This window comes from Prinia subflava, chromosome Z (genome assembly GCF_021018805.1).
Source record: "Prinia subflava isolate CZ2003 ecotype Zambia chromosome Z, Cam_Psub_1.2, whole genome shotgun sequence".
Lineage (NCBI taxonomy): Eukaryota > Metazoa > Chordata > Aves > Passeriformes > Cisticolidae > Prinia > Prinia subflava.
Window position 1 is genome coordinate 24,961,671 of NC_086283.1, and position 21,158 is coordinate 24,982,828.

General features: G+C 41.0%; 1 protein-coding gene across 1 annotated transcript; it reads left to right on the forward strand.

Annotated features, from left to right (window-relative positions):
• Nucleotides 1-168: 168 nt before the first annotated feature.
• Nucleotides 169-17,502, forward strand: IL13RA1 (interleukin 13 receptor subunit alpha 1). Its single transcript, XM_063421883.1, has 10 exons — nt 169-419; nt 3,467-3,624; nt 6,928-7,063; nt 8,721-8,841; nt 10,571-10,755; nt 11,143-11,294; nt 12,465-12,597; nt 13,064-13,160; nt 13,453-13,537; nt 14,709-17,502. Exons 1-10 carry the CDS (start codon nt 338-340, stop codon nt 14,826-14,828), a joined length of 1,269 nt encoding a protein of 422 aa, XP_063277953.1. The 5' UTR covers nt 169-337; the 3' UTR covers nt 14,829-17,502.
• Nucleotides 17,503-21,158: the final 3,656 nt, after the last annotated feature.

The window sequence follows — 21,158 nt, forward strand, 5'->3', positions numbered from 1 at the left end:
CAATCGAACTGATCCTGTGAAGGGTCTCTGTGCTGAGCGTGCGGGAGGCAGCGAGGCCAGTGCAGGGGAGGCACATGGGGCACAGAGGGGTGACAACAGAGGGAGGGCAGTGCGGACAGTGTGGGCAGTGAGACGAGGCCGTGGGATGCTCCCGTCGCTGCCCAGCCCTGCGGCTCGAGGCGGTCCTGCCCAGGTGGCGGGGCCGGGCCACTCCTCCCGTTTGGCTCGGGTTACCTGGGCGGGCCGTCCCGTCCCGTCCCGTCACACAGCCCTTCCCGGCTGGTCCAGCCCCTCGACGGGAAGTGGGAGCGAGGGGCCGTGCTGGGGCGGCTGAGCCATGGCTGTGCCGGCAGCAGCTCCGCTGCCCTGCCCGCTCCTCCTCGCCGTGTGCTGGGTGGTGGCCGCGGGGACGGCGGCAGGTAGGAGCGGGAAGGGGCTGCGGGAAGGGGCGGCGGGGCTCGGGACCGGCTGCCGGCTGCGCTCCGTGTCCGCAGGCGCCGAGCCGGGGCTGGAGCGGCCGCCCCGGGCTCTCCCCGTGCGCGGCTCGGGCGGCTCGGACGTGGCTCCGCGCACACGCGGGTTTGGATGTAAGGGAAACGCTTTCATTTTGTAGCAGAAATCGCCCGAAGCTCGTCAGCCGTGTGCGAGGCAGCGCCGGCGGTGCACCCTGCCCTACCGCTTACCGGGAGCGGAGACGCTGAAAATCTGCTCTCCTCTCTCAGTAAGGCAGCTCTTGGCAGGGTCGGCAAGCCCCAGGCAGAGCCCCCAGCCTCCTCCGGCCCCCGTGTCTTACGGTGGTGCGGGAGCGGCTCCGCCGGGCACGGGCACGCAGAGCCTCCCTCGTCCTGTGTCTTCGCTCTGCCTTTAGTATTCCCGATTTTGGAAGCACGAATGTTTAGTTTTAAGAAAGATGCGTGCGTGTCTGTTAGGGCTTCATAAGGACACGGGCTTGAAGCTTTATTCTCTGCACATGTTATCCAAAAATCCAGCTGCAGACATTAAAGAATTGTTACTTTTCAACTGCCTGCAATTCCGTTTAGCACTATGAAATTAACTTGTAGAAAATGCAGGAAGACGAAATAAAAAATATCATGAATTTTTGACTACTTTACAACACTCACGTGGTACTTGATGCAAAGGATTTGCTGATGTTTCCTCATTATGGCTTGTAGAAATAATGTTTTCTATGCCTCACCTAATCTCTGCTGGTTACTGCTGTGCTTCTTTTCTTTGAAGAACCACTGTGGTTTTGCATTTTAAGAGTGAAATAACTGCTTGCCTACATTTTGTAGCTGGTCATTGAGTTGTTCTGAAAAAATGCTACAGAAATTTTAATAACGAGAGTGTGAGACTCTATATTTTACAGATAAAAGTATGAGATTGGCCTAACCAATGAATAAAAGCTGAATTAAAGACATTAAAGCACAAGCTTAAGAATTCTGTAGATTATTCGAAAACCTACTAGATTTAAACTTTTTATGCTAATGCAATTTTGCTAATTATTTTTTAAATTTGAGTATTAGCACTTCTTTGGGTGGCTAGTAATCTGCAAACTTAAGCACAATGGTTTCTAATCAAACCTGCTAGAAGAAAATGTTCAGAACTTTGGAATAGCAATCAGGGATGACATTTTTAAATGGTTTGAGGCTATTGTAGGTAAAAGTTCAATCATGACAAGAAAGAATGCTTGGAGCTGTGTTCTCTTGTTAAAAACCTTTTTCTTTTTTTTTTTTTTTTTTACATGATCAAAAGGACTCAGCATTTGCAAACTTAATGCCCTAAGGCTGTTCCTAAAGCCCGTCTTGTTTGTGTTAGTGGAAGAGGTAATAGGCAAAGATGTTCTTGTTACCTTCGGTTTTCTCGCTGGAGACTGTATTTTTGCAAGAACAAAAATTTCTCTTTTCTGCTCAAACAAAAATCCCCAAAATTTTAAGTATTCAAACAATCTAAACATATTCAGACTAAATCGGCGAAATTTTGTAATTATTCTCATTATGTCTGCAAGCATCCATTATCTGTGCACACACGTGGAGGGTGATGGTGCTTGATCTCTACTATTGCCTGTCCTTGAACTATGCAAAGGTCTGGGAGAGCTCCAGAAGTTTGATGAATTCTCTTCAAGATCTGGCTGCTCTGACTTTCAGGAAATGTTAGATAATGGTGTCATAGATGCTTTGAGCAGAATTCTTGCTCAAGGAAGCTCTTTTGCTTTTCTCTCTTCCCTCTTCCTTGTGCTAGCAGAAGGAAATAGAGCTGGACTGTGACCTGGATGGGAAAACTGATCTTGATGGAATTCTTCTGCTCTTTTCCTATGAGCTTTCTTGAATGTTGGGGTGGGTTGAGCTTGGTTCCCTGGGACAGCAAGACCTGTACCACTAGGTGATATCTGTTTGAAGTGTTTGTGAAACTATTGAGTAACACGGGTACACTCTGTCCACAAACAAGTGCTGGTGCCTGAGTGATGATCTCAGTGAGACCTGAGAAACAGTCTCACTGGGCTTCTGGTTCAATATCTTCTCATAGTACATCTTAGCGTAGCCCTCTAAAAAAAACAAAATCCACTTTCACTTTCTTGGGGAATTCCCAATTGGTGAAGTTTTCTAGAATCAATGCCTGACACATACTTTACTTTTTCCTGGAAGTTTGCCCTTTTCTGTCATATTTCCCTTCTTTGTTTTCTAATACGATGTCCAAGCTCTGTGGTGGGTCTTGAGTAGGCATTGACTCAGTGCACAAGATAAGGAAGGGTCAATGCATAAATGGATTTATCGCTGCAACCGTCTCTGAGTTGTGGCCCTGCTCTGCTTTTCATTGACTTTTGGGGAGGTGAAAAAATCTACCACTGAAGTGTGTCAGCGGCAAATTACTACTTGTCCCACACTGGTTTTGCTCACTGTGCCGGAACATAGCACTATATTTTTAATAGGTAATTGAGAAAGTGATGTGGTTTCCTTGTTGTTTTTTAACATTCTTGTATTTGCAATCTTTGCTTTGCTTGCAATTTTTGCTTAAATTGTGCATCTAACATACAGCTGTTGCTTGCAAGATGCAATCACTTGTCTTCTTAAGGACTTCTCTTAAAACTATGCTGATGGGTAACTTTTGGGGAGAACAAAGTAATTGCTCCACAAAATGTATATTCTGTTTTTACTTAAGTTTCAACACATGATTCATCCTGCAACGTGCAAAAGCTCGAGTACCACAACCACTACGTTGTTGCAGGCTACAATTTCTTAAAACTTACTTTTCAGTTAATTTGTACCTATTTAATTTATTTATGAGTTGAGGTAACAGGAATAATAAAAGCACTTTAGTTGGTAGTACCTTATCTGATATCACATATGAGCTGACAAAGCTGACAAGTTATTTGTGCTCTTTTCTGTCAGAGAGTTAAAAATCTGCCAGTATTACTAATGGTAAAGTGTGGGCCAACAGCATTGTTACACTGGTAACTGCTTTCTTCCAGGAGCAAAAATTCTTCAATCTCCATCCAACTTGAACTATTCATTTATCCACATCTGTACTCTGAACTGGACATGGAACCCCCCAGAGAACATCAGCAGTAGCTGCAACCTGGAGTATTCCAGTGACATCATCACTAATGGTGTTCCTGAGGACAGAACAGTGAGTACATCACCTCTTTAAACTCTGTGTTCCGGTAAATGTCTTAGTGTTATAAAACTCCATGTGCGAGAGCATATACACATATATAAATACAATTTTAATATAGCATTTCATTCTTATCATGGTATCAAAACCTCAAAAATGAATCATACCGGCATATGGGATCTTCAGATCAGAAAAATCTGTCTGTTGCTCTCTGATAACTGAGGGCTGATGGTAACACAGAAGTACTGTAATAATAATGGGAAAAGTCTCATTTCAGTCTTTGCTTATGCAGCTTTCTAGAAAAAATAGATACAGGGCAATCTATGTCCTTAAGAGTTAAATGGGAATTTGCAAAGGGTTTTTTTCTCCTCTATTTTGAACTCTGTTTAAAGAGACATGCAGATTTAGCTGAGGTTTGCAGCATTTGCATCTTTTGGAGATAATGCCAAGAATTATCTTCCATTCCCCCATTTACCCTCTTCCTGCAGTTACAGTTATTTATGGAGGAGGTTGTGTTTTGAAGGCAATATGGAGCATGTTTGTTGCTTAGAATAGAAGTCATATAACTCGTTTGGTTTGGGCTTTCATTTTCTGTGTTAGACGGTTTGCAGCCCAGATGTGCTCCTTGCTGTGCATTAGCTGCTGTTTGGTCCGGGCATTGCCATGGTGCTCATTGCTGTGAGCTGTAGGACAAATATTTTTACAATGTATTGCCAGTAAGAAAATAAACCCGTAATTCCAAACCCTGGCAATTTGAAGCCTTTGGCTGATGCCAGCTGTGAGGGAGGCAGTGCTGCTATTTCAGATATGGTTACAATTGATACGGTGCTCTTGAAGCAGTCCTTTGTTGTTGAGCCCTGTTGCAGTCTTACATTGGCCTCTACATGCCAACCACCGTATTTTTTCTCCAGGATATCCTGGACATGAGTAGAGATGTGGTTTGGCCAATTTGGATGGAGCATTGAGCAACGTGCTCTAGTAGAAGGCAGGAATCCACGGCGAGGAGGTTGGAACCAGATGATCCTTAAGCTCCCTTCCAGCCCAAACCGTTTTCTGTGATTTTGTGGTTGTGCAAACAGCTGAGTTGATTTAGTGTCACTTTTAAAAGGGTGTTGTTTCATTTTGACACTAATGATCTCTAATAATCTTCACTGGATTTTTAGATGAGCCAGTTGAACCTGCTAACACAGCAGAAACCTATTTACCTGTTTTGATTGATTCATTAACAAATCAACAAGTAGAAAGTCTCCTTGAGCTGAAGAGCTGAAAGTTTGGGGAGGAGTCTAATAGATATTAAAGTCATCAGCAATGAAAGAACTGAGGGTCAGCGGTTTCACAGGTCTGCATGAAACAGATTGTGCATCTTGCTGCATCTTTTTGCTCATAGAACCTGTTGGAAGTTTGGATTTTTTTTTTCCTTTTTTTTAAGGACATTTTTTCCCATTTTTTGCTAAGGGATGATAATGAGACGTCTTAAGAGAGGCAAAAGAAGTGGCCTCAGTGGGGTGAAGGGGTGCAGCTGGATGCAGCCCCTTAGCTGGGGGCTTTTCTTTTTTGAAAGGACAGAGATTCTTCAACATTTTTGCTGGGGGATGAGGAGCTGGGCTCAGCTGCCAGTGCTCTCTTGCTCTTGGGATCACAGGCTGTGGTCTCTGTGGAAAGAATTCGCCACCACTGAGGAGTCTCCTCTCCACCTATTTTCTCCTGTTGTGAGTGTGGCTCTGCTCATGGGAGCTCCAATTGCACTGGGACCTTATTAACACCTGACCTTACTGGAAGGGACCCTCACCATCTACTCAGGTCCTCAGGGAAAACCTGTGACCCCAGGCTCCCTTCCCCTCTGAGGCAGCCTCTCCCAGCCGTGTTTGGGAGCCGGGCTGCCACTGCCCAGCCCCGCCGCTCCTCTGCCTCTGCTCTGGGTTTTCCCTGCACTGTAACCCCACACCCGCTGCCTGTCCCGCGGCTCCTGCTACAGCTGAGGAGTTTCTGATACATTTCCTTTGCCACCCCGGGGGGTGCCCGTCTCTGCCGTCCCAGCTCACTCCGAGGTCCCTGCTGCAGCCCATTTGGCCATCCAGAGGGGCACTGACACCGGCTGTCCCTGGGGATTTGCAGAGGAAGCCGCTTTCCTCTCCCTCCCGCCGGCCCGCCCGCCATCACGGCCTGAGGGCGACGCGGCCGCGCTCGCGCCACAGCGCCCCCTGCAGGCCCGGGGGCTCAGGGCAGGGCCGTGCCCGGCCGGGAGCCAGCAGCGCCCCCTGCCGGCTGTGCCCGGAACTGCACCGGGGGAAGGGGCCCCGCCCACAGAGGCTGTCCCTGCGTTTGTGTTCTGCTCCTCCGTGCTGCCGCTGCTGGGGCTGGTTTGCCTTGTTTTCCATCTACAGACCAGTAAAGAACTGTTGCTCCTTTCCCCGCACCTTTGCCTGAAAGCCCCGTTATTCTGGAGTTATAATAATTTGGTGGGAAAGGGGCCACATTTTCTGTTCCAAGGGAGGTTCCTGTCTTCCTTGCCAGACACCTGTCTTTCAAACCCTGACAAACCTAATCTATATGTTTGTTTGATTTCTTTGCCCTCTCATTAGTGCCAATATTTATTATTTTTTATATGTGAGTGGTTACAGCATTCTTTGGCCATAACAAAGGTTTTTGTTTTGTATTCGGTTTACAGTTAACTAAAAGGCATCCTCCTAGCCCAACAAAAGATGGTCAATAAAGTGTGTGATAAAAGGGTGAAGCCATTTTCTCACACAAACATACTCAAAATGGAAAATCATGAGCTACTTGGGCTTGATGTGGTGTCGCTGCTTTTAATAGCCATTTATGGCTTTGTTTTGGTAGGTTTTTCTTCTGCTCCTTAAATCATCCAAACTCATCTCACTGCCTTTTGGTTGTGTCTTCAAATGTGCTTCGTTCTGTTGGGCATGCCCTCATGTGCACACACACAGAAAGGTGAAGGTCAGATCTGTAATGCCTGTTTATACAGCTGTAGTATAAACATGCTTATTTTGCATTATCCGTGAAGACCTAGGATAATTTTCCCCCATGTTGTACTTATTTCTTGATCTCTATGTAGCCTTTGCTAATGACTGTAGGTCACAAGGGTAGCAGTACTTTTTCTTTGTGAGTTCCGACTGAGTCTGAGAAAGAAAAAGCAAAGTTGAGGCTTCTCACATAGTCAGACACTGATTTCCTTTGTTTTTGAGCTGTAGTCTTTCTGAAGGGCTGTAATATATCCATCCTTACACTGGCAGGAGTTCCTGTATATCTGAGATGGTATGACAAATGTTTTGGTTTTCTCCTCCCCCCATCTAAACCCAGGTATGGAGTAAGAATCCCTTCCGTGTGATGGATGCGCAATTGAATGAGGAAATGCGCCTCAGAGTGAGAAGTGAATGCAAGAATGACAACACCAGTGAGCCCAGCTCCTGGGTGGAGACCTCCCTTCTGCCAGAAGGTAACACCAGCAGCAGCCAGACCCCTCTTGGCCTAAGAAGACATGGCTTTTTCTCTGTTCTTTTAACAAGAAATCATAAAGTGTATCATAGAGAAATGCTAGACATGAGGGCTGGTTTTATTGATAGAGCTTAAACAGAATGATTATACCACCTTTAAACACAGCTGGGGTCTTTTGATGCTTTAAGTCTTCTGGACAAGCTTGTAAAATTGAGGTGCTCTTCCAAAAGAGCAGTGTGGTTCCTTTTAGTTCCCTTCTTCCTGCTGTGTGATAGTTGTGGGATAAGAGATAGCTTAGACCCCATTAAGCCTGCTGCCTTTATGACCAACATCTGAGTCAGTTTATTTTGTATGATTCTTGTGTATAAACAGAAGTCCATAAAATAACCCTACAATTGTCCATTTAGGAGGAAGGAATGTAACAAATTTAACAACTTGTTGAATAAATAAGTTAAGTAATTGTAATAGGGTTCTCTCTTTTTCAAAAAAGATGAGTGAGGCATAGCAAAATGAATACAAAGTATAGCAAAATGAATAGAGAAAAAGTATCCTTTGTTTCTTGGCACGCAGAAGTAAGGGGTCCACAGCAAAATTGTTAGGAAGCAGATTTTGAAGAGTAGTGTATTTTGCTGAATGCTTGAAGTTTGGATGTACAGCAAAGTCTGTCTAAACCCAGGAGCCTGACTTGATGTGGATGAAAACCACATGTGGTTGGGGCAATCTGAAGGACCTTATCAAGCCTGAGTGTGTGTCTGCCAGAAGGGTTCTGAAAAATCAGGGAAGCAGAAAAATCAGGAAAATCAGATCATTAGGACAGCTTGTACTAAACAGGCTGAGGCTTTTAGAAGTCTGTTTGCAGATGAGAGCTGTGTTTAACATGCATTTAGTTTTCCTGTTCATGAAGATGTTGCTACTTGTTACAAGGAAAAAGTATCTAATTCGGTGTGACACAGTAATACAGTGTAAAGAACTCATATAGAAATGCATGACTGAATGTGAAAGATTTTATTCCACAATTGGTCTGCCAATTAGTACTCATTTGTATTGATGTGACTTGAGTTTCCAAATGTTAAATTTTAATGTCGAAAGTTATATGGGTGTCAATTAAAAAGTCAGCTTATCTAGTGTTGTTTTTGTCAATATTTAAGATTCAGAGGTATTTCCATATTCAGCAACCAATATCAAGCAAATAATACTGTATCTGGAGAATATAAAAATAGTCAGCCTTCAATTATCATTGACACAGATGACTGTAACGGCATTTAGCTTTGTTACAGTTTTCCCCTGTAATTACCAGCTACTTTGACTTACTTTTAAAGTACCTGTAGATTAATAGAAATAAATATTTTCCTGACTCAATACCTTGTCCCTGGCATCCGGTAACTCTAAGTAGCAATTCACCCATGGTGAACACTGGGATTGCTGTTGTGATTGGCTTGCCTCTAGAAGCTACTCTGCTGAGATTTCAGCCATTGCAAGCTCTAAACAACTGGAATTCATAATTTGCTGTGCTGAACAGGCAGTGTAGTCTGAGAGGTAACCAGCCCATTTCTGCTTTCCAGTTTCAGTTATGTAAAATGAAATGTTTTACTTCTGGAAACAATGGAGAAAACTTGGACAAAATAAATCACAGAGAACATTTCCAACTTGCCTTGCAGGTATTCCGGGTACTGCTGCTGTTGACTTGAGCTGTGTTTGGCACAATTTGGAGTACATGGCTTGTACCTGGCGTCCTGGGAAGAATGCAAGCAGTGACACCAATTACACTTTGTTCTACTGGTTCGTAGGAGATTTGCATTCCCAGCTCTAAAGTGCTCCAGGACTAATCTTTAGTTTTGCATGACACATTCCACTTGTCTCCTTCCTGTTGCTTTGAAAGTTCCCAGGGCATTGTGTCCAAGTTACTGCTCAGTCCCATCCAACTTCATCACTGAAAGGGCCAGAAGCTGCTACAGCCAAGACTTTTTGGGAAGCTGTTACAGCTATTTTGTATCTGCCTCTGTAGACTGTATTAACCTAGCTGCTATTGCTTTCTGTATTTTTCTAATTGGGCACTTGATTCAAAGAAGGAATAATTAAGAAGTAAGCTAAACCAATGTATTAATTGCTTTCTTTGCAGTCCAACAAAATGGGCTGTTTAAGTTAGGATCACTCACTAATGTATGTGTCAGTCCATAAACCATTGGGAAGTGGTATGAAAGCATTAATAACTTTTAGTAGTACTTCTGCTCGCATCTTCAGTGTTGTAAATAACTGATTCACCTCTAAAGCTATGAAGAACATCTTTTTATCATCATCATCCCCGCTGGCTAGTGGACAGCCATAAATGGTGTCTTGTTCCAAAGGAACAGGCTTGTGTTAGCCAGCTCTTGGCATTGATAGCTGTACATGATAATCTATGCATACTTCTGTACCTTGATGGGGCTTGTGAAACGCCAGATTGCATTAGCTTCTGTAGAAATAGTGGAATAGTTTTAAATCAGCTTTCTGTCTTATTTGAGCTAACTACAAAAACTTTTTGCTCTTCTCCAGTGACAGTCTCGCACACCAGCTGCTCAATTCAGGGCATTTGGGGAACAAACAGCAGAAAACTTGCTGTTTTTGTTAAATGTTGTGGAGACTATTTGTTCCCTGTCTAGACCGCTACTCAAACTTTTTCTTTGTTACAAGAACAGGACCAATGCAGGGTTGAAGATCTGAATTTCTGGGTATAGGGATACTTACTGGAATAATGCTTTAGATTTGAGCTATACATTTTCAACCTGCCCTTAATTTTAATGGAAGATGTAGCTGCAGTGACTTTGAAGTGTTTCAATTCATGCTGCTTTTAAAGAATAATAATTTTTAGATTTTAAAACCAAAAACTAAGAAAACACTTCAATTTTAGACTAAAAGATACATTTTCCACAATGAGATGGGGTTTTTCATTTTTTTTTGCCTTGGGATGGAAAGCTACTGGTATATTTTTGTTGAGGCTTGGGCAGCAAAGAGAAGCAAGGAAGAAGTTTGTCTTCCTAACTTGTCTGTTATTGGAAGGGAGTACTGACATTGTGAAAAGCAGGTAAATAGGTGAAACTCAACTGTCTCAAGAGCTGCGAAATTTGAGGCAGAGCTAAAGGAGATTGATCAACTCATTCTATCACAGAGGTGAAATTCTGTTGACAAGAAGTGGTCCAAAATAGTTTGTTTTCTAAATATTTTTTTATTCATTAGAATTGTTCCCCTGTGTGGAAAATGTGAACCAAAGCTGACAGCAGTTGTTCTCTTTGATAGAAAGCAAACCTGCCTCTCTTTCTACTCCTTGGCACTCTTCATAAAAACAATTCTCTTTCTAAAGCTTGAGATAAATTGGAGGCTGCTTACTTTTCTTAGCTTAACTTTTTTATGTGCTATAGCATAGCTTTAATGCAATATAAGTCTTTAGAACTTGCAACACACATTTATGAGCAAGCCTTCCCCTTGCTGTCCCTTTCTTCTGAAGTTTACAAGAATAATTTTGTTCCTCTAGGTTTGATGGCTTAGAAAACCCTAAGAAGTGTAGCAACTCCTCTGTAAACCAAGGAATCTTTGAATGCATTTTCAGTCTTACCTTCCCAAAAGTCACCAGTAATTACCCTGCTATAAGTGTTTTGATTAGAGGTGATTCTGAAGAAATTATGCCTGTGTGTGCAAGCAAAAATCCTACCACCCTTGGTAAGTTTAACACCAGATCATAAAAATATAAATAAAATAAGAAGTTTGGTAGTATATTGTTGTGTTTGAGAGACCTTCACCTCATTAAGTGTGGATGAGACAATGAGATTAGATGTTCCCTTCTTCTACTGATCTTTGATTTGAAGTTTTACAGACAACAGTTTGTTTTCTGTGGGGTGGATATCTGGGTGGGAGGGGGGAGGAGGAATTTTCTGTTAACTTCTAGTCTTATTCTTTAGCTGGATTTACTCCTTTTTTGACTTACTGGTGCTAACTTTTTCCTCTTTTTAATGTGGTGTAAGTGTAATATTCTGTAATACAGGACTGAAAAATTTTTGTAAGCAGTGAAATGGACTTTTGAACTAATTATTCCATTTTGCATTTCAGTAAAACCTGCCACACCAAGACAATTGTCAGTGTCAAAGACTAATGATAGAATTGACTTAAAATGGAGTGAATCAGAAACTTTTCCAAAAAATTGTTTACAGTATGAAGTCAAATGTTGCAATGATGATTTGGACACTGGTCGTATAATTCTGGTAAGTTTTCATTACTATTTTTTTTCCTGTGAACCTTCTGTAATATTTGCAGTTGAAAATGAGCAGTTGCATGTGAATGGGCCAGGTGCCAGAGCTGGAAATGTTGTGTGAATGTAGGATTTTTCTCTCATACCATAGAGTTATGTAAGTAAAAGCTGTGCATCAAAATTCATGCAAGTCTTATGAATCCTTCCCATGATTTGTTAGGGCAATTTGTTAGTTTGTGACAACAGTCTGATGAAGAAGGATATACTAAACTATGGACTACAGGAATTGGTGCCTGCATGCTTCTCAGGCATATTGGCTTTAGTGTCTTGGTGTTGGGTTTTCCTGCAGTTGGTCTGTGTGGTCATGTGGCAGCTTTGGTCTTGAATGCTGTGACCTGATTGCCCTAAAGAAAAATCGGCTGCTGGTGCACACAAGAGCAGAGAATCTCATACAGAAAAGCAAGGGGATAAAGACTGAGAATGGAGGGGAAGAAAGAGGTGTGCACTCTCAGATACACTGATTTTAGTGAACATATAAAAAGCATTGAGTTCAGCATCTGGATGGACTCGTGCTGTATGTCCATAGCCAAACTGAATGTGCTGTTTGATCAGAATGGTAAAAACAGCATGTTAAATTTTGAAGTGAGTGGCAGTCTTCTCCTGTGGAGCATATTTAGTAATTTATTCTACCCCAAATTCAAATGCTAGCAATATTCCCCAGGAAACTGGCATTTTGGACAAAAAATAAGTGCAGTTATATCCTATCTAGTGTGTGCTCTTCTCTGTAGAGGCATCACAGAACACTTTGGTATGGTCAAAGTTATGCTGCCCTGACAAGAAGGGAAGGCAGGATAAATCAAAGATGTTTCTCAGAAGAAGGAAAAAAATATTAATAAAGGCACTGTTCCAAATGCTAAATCTTAGTTTAATCATTGATGCCAAATGCTGCATGATAGATGTAGCAGGGAATAAGATTAAATCTTAGCTTTGGAATGTACATTTAGGCCCTCTGTGCTTGTTAAATGCTACTATGTCCTACTTTTAATGAGGTTTCATAGTCATAAAAAGGTCTTCCATCAAAACATTCAGAATACATTAACTGCACAATGTAAATAGACTTGGAAGTGACTGAGAATATGTTGGTAATTGAACAAAGCAAATTGCCTTTTCTTTTTTGCCCTAGTCTGAAATGAATTCTGTGTCAATTGATGGTATTGACGCTAATAGCAAATACACCTTCAAAGTGAGAGCAAAACCAAAGTGGGACTGCTACAACAGTGATTTCCATAGTGACTGGAGTGAAGAGAAGAGCATTGGTGAGAGCACTTGTCCCTGCATTGTGTTGCACTTTACTCTTCATCTGTAAGGCATTTAATATCTTTTTGTCTGCTAAAGAAATGGGAGTCAAAGATCATCTTATGTACCGATTTAATTTTGGGTGAAAAGAGGGCAGAAGAGCTCTAGTCCTTCAGCAGCACCAGCAATCCTAGCCTATATTGCTGCTGTATATATGTTGACAGTGATGCCATTTGTGTAGCTATACAATGTCCAATGTAGCCGATTTTTCAGCCCTGAGCCTTTCTCATTTGCATCTCCTTGCCAAACACATCAGCATTATAATCCCATCTTTGAAAAGCAAGCCCGTCCTTGCCTACAAAAGTGCTAGTGTACTTGAAAAAGCACTGAGTCTATGAACAAATTGAAGAATTAACCATTTTGTTGTCATTATTCCTAAAAAGCCTCTCAAAACATCCGTAAATTTCTACAATTTCTGCTTTCCAGGTGAGAAGAGGGACTCCACAGTCTATGTTGTTCTAATAATTACCATTCCATTAGTAGTGGCAGTATCTACAATAGTTCTACTAGTTTATCTAAAAAGGTAAGTAATGATCTCCCTACATTTGCTTGTTTTTGTCAAGAGTGAAAGTTATTTAGAATCAGTCTGTGTCAATGTTTCCCCTTCCTTTTGTTTCGGGGAGTGAAAATAAGAAATGGGTGCAGCTGCACAGAGAATGAAGGCTGGCAAGTGATGGATGACAAAGCTGACTCCACAAATTTTCTTGACTGTACCCAAACATGATTTTGACATTTTAAAATGATTTTATGATTTTTAATGATTTTTTAGATTAATATATCTTTCATCTAAATATTTTCTCTTTAACTTCATGAAGGCTGAAGATATTAATTCTTCCACCAATTCCAGACCCTAGAGAAATTCTTAAGCGCATGTTTGGAGAGCAGAACGAGGATTCTCAGGTTTGTAAGAAGCTCTTGGGCCAACAAATCTATTGAACTGGGATCTCTAGCCTTGCAGCTTTCTTTTTCCTATGTCTGCCTTAGAACTAACTGTGTGTAAGTAAGTATATTGTATGAAGATTAAGTATTTACAATACTAGGAATTGTTCAGAAGCAATTACCCAAAACTTAGATTCCATTCCCTCCCCACCCCCCCCCACCAAACTGTATGTACTTTTCTTAGTTAGATTAGTAGAATTGTGTAATTCTGTTACTCTGCTGCTAGTCTCCTAAATTTGTTTCAGGTTGGGATTTTTTGGAGGCAATTTTCTGATTGTCAGGCTTCTTTTGCTGCGTGGGTTTTGGTTTGAGGACTTTTGTTCATTTGTTTTTGTAACTCCATTAAGTGACTTCTATTGAACATTCATATCTTAGTCTGCTACTTAATCATGTTTATGATGCTGAAAGAAGCTATTTGTGTTTGACTTCCAGAAACTAACATTTTTAGCACTCTCACATTTATTATCATAGTCTGTTAGCTAGGAAGTAAATCAGACATATAGCTTCTTGTTGGCAAAAGAACAAAAACAGCTGTAGTTGTTTCAGGTGTTGGTTGATGAAAACTTGCAGTGGTGCCTTATTTTGAGGAAAATAAACATGATACCCATTAAGGAATCTTATTTCTAAATAAATGTCTCTCAATAGCCCTTTATAAAAATCCTAAGAGGAGCACACTGACAAGCCCTAATGCAAACCTTGACATGAGGTGCTGCATATTGTTCTCCCGGATGGGACTCTCGGCCACGAGAGCCATAGCTGTGGTAGCTGTCACACTTTGCTGTGCTTTCGCAAGCATTTTGTTACTGCCCCAAGTAATTTTCACTGTGTGCTCAGTGAAAACTCTGCAAATGTGTACTTGCTGCATCCTCCTGCCCGAACTTCACCCATTGGCTGTATTTGGAAGCACCCTTAAGGTGGGGACCAACCTTCAGTTCCTCATCTCCAGAGTACATCTCTTCTGTCAGCCAGGCCTATGCCATGGCTCTGAAAAGCACCATTTGTTGCCCAGCTACCTTGGCTTTTCACCATAATACAGGGTATATGTTGTGGAACTGGGGTCTGTCTTACTGGGTTGAAAAAGCAGCACTTGCCACGAGGAAATACTGTTAAAAATGTTGTTCCTCTCTTTCAGAGCTCTGCAAAGGATGATCCCATGAATGGTTTTGACAGGTTAATTATAGAAGAAGAAATTAATTCTCTAATTTTAACAGAAACTTCAGAGAGCACTAGTACTGAAAAAGAAAACAGGTAGAATCTGCTTGATCAGTGAAAGAGGAGGAAGCTGATTCCTGCTCCCATACCTCAGTGACTCTAGATGTGAAGAGGCCTGTGGGACATTGGCCGGCTCTGACCTCACTGGCTCCTTCTCTGGTGCACAGAAGATGCATCACTAGCAGTGGCTGTTCTTCCATGTCTGCCAGAAATACTCATCTGAGTTCAGTCAAGATGAGCATGTTTGTAATTCCATGTGACTGCACTGTGGATTCCCTGTTGTGGCTTCAGCCAGCTCTGCCCTGTGGATTCCCTGTCTTGGCTTCAGCCGGCTCTGCCCTGTTACTTGTCACTTGCACTTGTGTTTATGCCTCACACCAGACTGTCAGGGTTTTTCTCTTTTTTTTTGGAGCAAGCACTGTGACTTCTCTGAAGTATCTGGCTCTAATTGCAGTAGGTGGGATGAGGCTGGTTTACAGAAGATGGGTCATTAGTGCTACCACCTGGAGCTGCTGCCAGGTGGGATGGGGGATGGCAGAGCATGGACTGTTTGTGGATAACCCTTTGTGTGTGTGCCTGGGCTGGGCACTCTCTGGAGGGCACTTACACACTGAGCTTGTGCTTCTGCCCATCAGCTGGGGCTTGGTCAAATCCCACCAAAGAGGATATTTTTAATTTGAAAATGTGTATGAAAAGCCTCTTTGTTTTCCAGCTGGTGTTCAGAATATTCATAGAAAAGACTTGATTTTGTTATCATGTCAATCGCTTGTCCTCAGATGTCTTGCCTTCATGGACTTCTTGGATTAATTATACTTTGTTAAAAATGAGAAAGAATTTTTTTTTACTTGTTCTGTGCAGTAGCAGACTGAGTTTCACCAGACTGTGAGTCTCTCCAGACTGTGATTCTACTTTGGCCATATTGGCCTGAAGACACCTGATTTTTAGTAGCTAAGTCATCCTGAGTCTGTCCAGCAAAAATACCAGGATGGATGCATGAGTCTAAAGAGCTGTGGTCAAACTGATTAGCAAATATAAAACCACTGAAACCCAGCTAATTCAAAGGCTTCAAGACCTATCCTTAGTGCCAAACTGATGGATTTGGGGAACAGGGGATGATAACCTCAGCCTGTTTTCTAAGGGGTAAGTTTTATCCTTTCCATAGTGATGAGACTCTGAATTGAATTTCCTCTCTAGGACTTAGCAATATAAAACAAGGTGTTGATTTGACTTTTTAAAAAAGCTTTCTTCTGTATTTTACTACAACAGTGTGACAGGTGTTTTTGTTGTTTTGTTCATTCTTTGGTGATTTTGTTTTGGGGATTCTTTATGCAGCAAAGCTCAGCAGTGTTTTCTGGCACAACTGTGACATTTTTCTGCTCTGCATTCTCAGCATTAGTTTCTGCCCAGTGCTGCAAGGGTGGTTACAGTGGTACCTTGATTGTCCTGGAGGAAGAAGATAATGAAATGGAGAGAAAAGGATCCATGGAAGCCCTTTATGGTTAGTGCTCAGGGATTTCTTGCTCCTTCCAGATAAGTGTAGACATGTGAGTCATGGACATAGGCAGTCTTTAGCAGATTGGGAAGAGTTCTCCCGATAAGCTTTCTAGGAGCAAACTTTATAGCTACTAACCTTTTAGAGTTCATCCCTGTCTTCAACCTCCATTCAGTCAAAAAGTGAAACTAAGTGCTGTATTTTTAGAACATACTGTTCTGCAAGAAGTAGAACAAGAGTCACATACTTTCAGCTACAGATGTGCATCTTTTGTGCACTTATGTGTTCCCTCCTTATCAATAAATCCAAGTTTTGTTCACTGAACCTCTCAAATACCGGTTTTTCCATGTCTCTTATCCTCCTTTGGTTAATGGTAGAAAGGGGAGGAGAAAAGTAGCAGAATTAGCAGACCCCCTATTAACATATGACTTTTACCTCCAATCAGGCTAAAAACCCCCCAACATTACAAAAATTAATAAATGGGACAAAATAAAAATAAAGCCTCAGGGATTTCAGTGAGATAAAACTCAGGTTATACAAAGTCAGCTAGTAGCACCCTCTGAAATTCTAGAGATTAAGGAATAGCATGAGGGAAGATTAATTACATTCCTTGCCAAATTCATTCCCTCTGCAACATTTATGTTATTATAACGATAAATAATCCTTCAATCTACCTCATTTGGAATGTTGCTCAACACAGACCACTAGACAAACAGAAATGTATAATTTCAAGATACGTAAGCATAACAGTGCAGTATAAAGTTTTGTAGTTTTCAGCATAGCAATCTAGGAAAATCAGTACATACCCCTAAATTCTTTTGACTTTTATGCTGGTGTCTATGACAAAACCAAAATTTATTTGATTAAAAACAAACAAACAAACAACCCCAAACAAATTCGTAAAGCCATAGAAGTGGAAATAAAAATAGATGAAAGGTGTTATGCCAAAAGGAAGTTTTAAATGCAAAGGATGGTTTAGGTCACTATATAGAAATAACACTAGTTGACAGTTCCTCATGGATTCATTTCTTGAGCCTGTGTTTCAGCATGTAAAGCAAGTGTCTGAACATACTTTCACGTTTAACATGCTTTTTTTTAAGGTAAGAGGCTTTTTAGCTTGAAATTATCCAAATTTTGCTATCATTTTTTTTTCTTCATTGCAGTTACTTGATCTGTAAATTTGTTCAAAGAGTGAATAAATATGATTGACTGCTTTTCAGCATACTGGCGTGGCTTTTTTTTCTTGGGTTGAGGAGATTAAACTGAGGCCAAAGAGATGGGGTTTTAATGAGAAACCATGTTTGATGCATGCAGAACCCAGAGAAGAAAAGCTAGTTGCTTTGCCCTCTTCCCTTTCAAGAGTGAACGCAGCCCACACGCTCATTGTGGATGGACTGCAATGGCCATGTTTTGACTGGGGTAATGGAACAGAGATGAAGCTGAGCACAAGGTTTGGGCTCTCACACTCTCTGGACTCAAGACCATTCTACTTCCTCACATTGGCATGTTATTTTAACACTATAGAGATTTAATAAATCATCAAACTGGAATTTGACTGAAATTGATGCAGCCTTCCCCAATGTATCTTCAATATTTTATGTCTGTGTTAGCTGCTGAACTTATTGAAAATGCCAGGTTGCTAAACAAAAAAAAAAGCCATCAACTTGTCACTTAGACCCAAATATATTCAAGTGCCAAATAAACACATTAGTAATGGCTTCTTGGAAAGATTCAGAGAGAGAATTCTTAGTTCAGTTCAGTGAGCAGATCATTCAAAAGGAAGATATAAACCATGACATCAAACCCCAAGACTTTCCTATTTCTCTTTCACAGTTTTACAGTTTTGGTGGTAATAATGACTAACAATGATTTTAATCACTTCCCATAAGTGATCTTTTCCTATTTTAATACATTTTGTTAAATAATCTAAGCTTTCTGTAATTGGCATCATTGAGAAATTGAACAATTTTTTTTTGGGGGGGGAGGTTAAGGAATGACATAATACAGTTGAAAAAAGTTCTAGAAGAGAACACTGAAGTGTAAGCCATAGTGTTTTCAGTGCTTACTGGGTTGAACTATTCACAGGTTGGGTATTTCCATTCACTGGAAAGTATTCAATAAACTTATTTCTTAGCTGAAACTTAAAATACTCAGAATTTCCTTTGGAAAGGAAATGTTTCAGGTTTTTATTTCATTATTAAAACAATAAAGAACAGAATGAATTTTTTTGTTTTGGAGGGTTTTCCACTCACTCAAGCAAGAGCAGGATGTAGGTGAGTAGGGGGGTGGAAGTCCAGATATGGTCAGGATGTCGCAGAAACCTCCCTCCCTCCTTCTCACTCAAGTGCCATGGTTGGGCAGCAGCTGAGATCTGCAGGCCCAGGAACAGGCGGCACGGGGAGGGGCAGCTCTGCTGGGTTACTGAAGGTTCATCAAGATGAACCCCAAATACTTCAGTTTTAAACAATATTTGCAAAATATGTTTTAGGGGAGCAAGCCCCACGGGTTGCATTGCCAGCTGTAGAAATGTAGCTTCTAGATAATACTGAAAATCCAAATTTAAAAAAAAAAAAAAAGCAGATTAAAATCTCTCTATTTGGATGAACTTCCTGTAAGCTGTTGAATCAAGGTGATAACAAGAGGCTCATATCACATGATGTAACTAAATCCACGCTGTTACCACAGCAAAGCAATGTGGGTTTGGGTGGGTGGCAGAGGGAAGAGAAACTTTCTTTCAGGTCCGGAAACTCTGTCTCAGGTTTGTAACATGTAAAAACCTGAAAGCTTGTTGATGACTTACTGGGGTTTTTTGGGGTTGGTTTTTTCTTTCAATCTGTTTTTCCAATATGCTGGTTAGGTTAATGAAATTCTTTCTCTTTGTTTGTAAACCTTGTGGTGTTTATCACTGAAGCACCCCTTCTATGGCCATTCTCTGATTATTGGCAACTAGTTTTCTGAAGGAAACAATTTGGTGGGGAAAGAAAATCGCTGCTGTCACCACAGAGCTGAAAACCAGCCAGTGTACTCTAGTAAAATAGTCTCTGCTTCTTGTTTGGCTTTTGCTAAAATACTGTAATTATTTTGATGACTCTTGCACAAAGCAGCTACAAAAAAGGTAACTTTTCAGTTAACCAGGGATCGCAGTAATCATGTTCTTAGCTTATTATATATAATATATTATATATATTATATATAAGTTATATTGTTATTGTAGTTTCCCTCTATTTAATTTGGTTCAAAGAGCTAAAAATAAAATAGTTTATTTGGCTAAGTGCATGATGAGATTAAAAGCTTAGCAAGAAAGATATTTTGTTAACCTTAGGCACCGTCACTTTTTGGAATCTCAGGGAAAATTTGCAAAGCTACATCAAATGTTAGGGGCAACTGGAACCAGGGCAACTTTAAAAATAGAATTGCCCCTACATATTCTGTGCTGAAAGAAAATAAAAACAAAACCAAAACAAATCCAAGCAAACAAAAACCACAAAAAAACCAAAACAAAAAACCAAGATCAACTAAATATGTGCTTCATGGTGGAAAAAATCAGGCTGAGCAATGGGCATGTTGTCCTAGTAATCTACCGAAATTGATATTAGCAAGTTCTGTCTCAAAGCTCTGAAACACCAGAACTGAGCTCTATTTAAGACATTTGGCTATGTCATTGCTGCTTCATTACCTGCTTAGTTGTAGCAATAGAACCGATTTTTTTTCTTTTAAATGGCAGAGAGAACCAAAATTAGTTTGTTTTGCCTGTTGGAGCCTTTCTCCCTTCTTTACTTCAAAGTCTTTTAGCCTCACTAGTTTCCTTTCTTCATATAAAATGTCAGTGTGGAAACTTCTAAAATGCCAGCAAGGTACTTTTAAAATGTGTGAAACTGCTTGGGCCTTCAAATGTCAAAATCAGCTACAGGGAAAGCTATTTGGGGCATGGTTATTTAGTTCTAATGTCACACCCCATCATGTTCTAGGAGAATATTCAGCTGTGGAAAACCTTGCCTACATTGGTGGTACAAAGGCTGAGCCATTAGCTGACATTTTTCCACAGCTGACTTTCATAGCACTTTTCTTGCGTACAACACTTTATGACTTATTTAACTAGGAGGTATAAAAGCTAGAAATGCTAGCAACACACCAGGCAGAGAGAGAATGGCATTTGCCTTTCTGTATGTGGAATTTCAAGGATGTGGGATTTCTGTGTTTGAGCTTGGTTTGGAGTGAAAATTCTGTTTCTAAATCCTTGGGAACACTGGGCCATTTTATTAGGTGTGTAACAGTAATTCTTTTGTTTATGGGCTATATTAAAAATATATTGATCATTCATTTATTAAACCCTGGGTAGAGCTGAATGATTTGTCATGTTTTCTTCTGCTGAGTGGTGCCAAGCCAGAGTGCTTTTGGTGATCTGTCAAACTTGTGAAAAACTTTACTAGAGTCTCCCAAATATTTTGTCTCACAGCTGTGTTCTCTTTAATTCAAAAACTCCCTCACCAACTGCTCATTTTCACTAGAAATTGCCTTTTCCTCTGTCCTCCTCTCACCAGAATATTGTTTGCACTCTGATCATGCTGCCAAATTCTATTCCTGCTTTTCTGCTTTGAGGAAAAAAAAGAGAAAAAAGCCTGAATCTTTAGGTCTTGTGTTTTCTAAATAATTTATTGTCCCATTGGTCTTTTTTAGAGTGTTGTCCACGAAGCCTACATAATGCCCAAACCACCAGAACAATTACAGATTCTGGCTGCTGGTCCTCTCTTCCCCATCTTCATCCAGAATTCATAGCTGCTACTTTCTGTGGCAAGAGGTTGCTGTGGAGGTGCACCTCAGTTCGTGGTTTTCTGATTTCTGGTCTTCTCAGTAACATGGCTGTCCTGTCAGACCCTC

Bases quoted from the DNA above. Each gene is read 5' to 3' on its own strand.
- IL13RA1 (XM_063421883.1), top strand. From the start codon at position 338: ATGGCTGTGCCGGCAGCAGCTCCGCTGCCCTGCCCGCTCCTCCTCGCC. The intron at 420-3,466 runs GTAGGAGCGGGA...GCTTTCTTCCAG, and splicing joins GGCCGCGGGGACGGCGGCAG to GAGCAAAAATTCTTCAATCT. The intron at 8,842-10,570 runs GTTCGTAGGAGA...TTGTTCCTCTAG, and splicing joins AATTACACTTTGTTCTACTG to GTTTGATGGCTTAGAAAACC.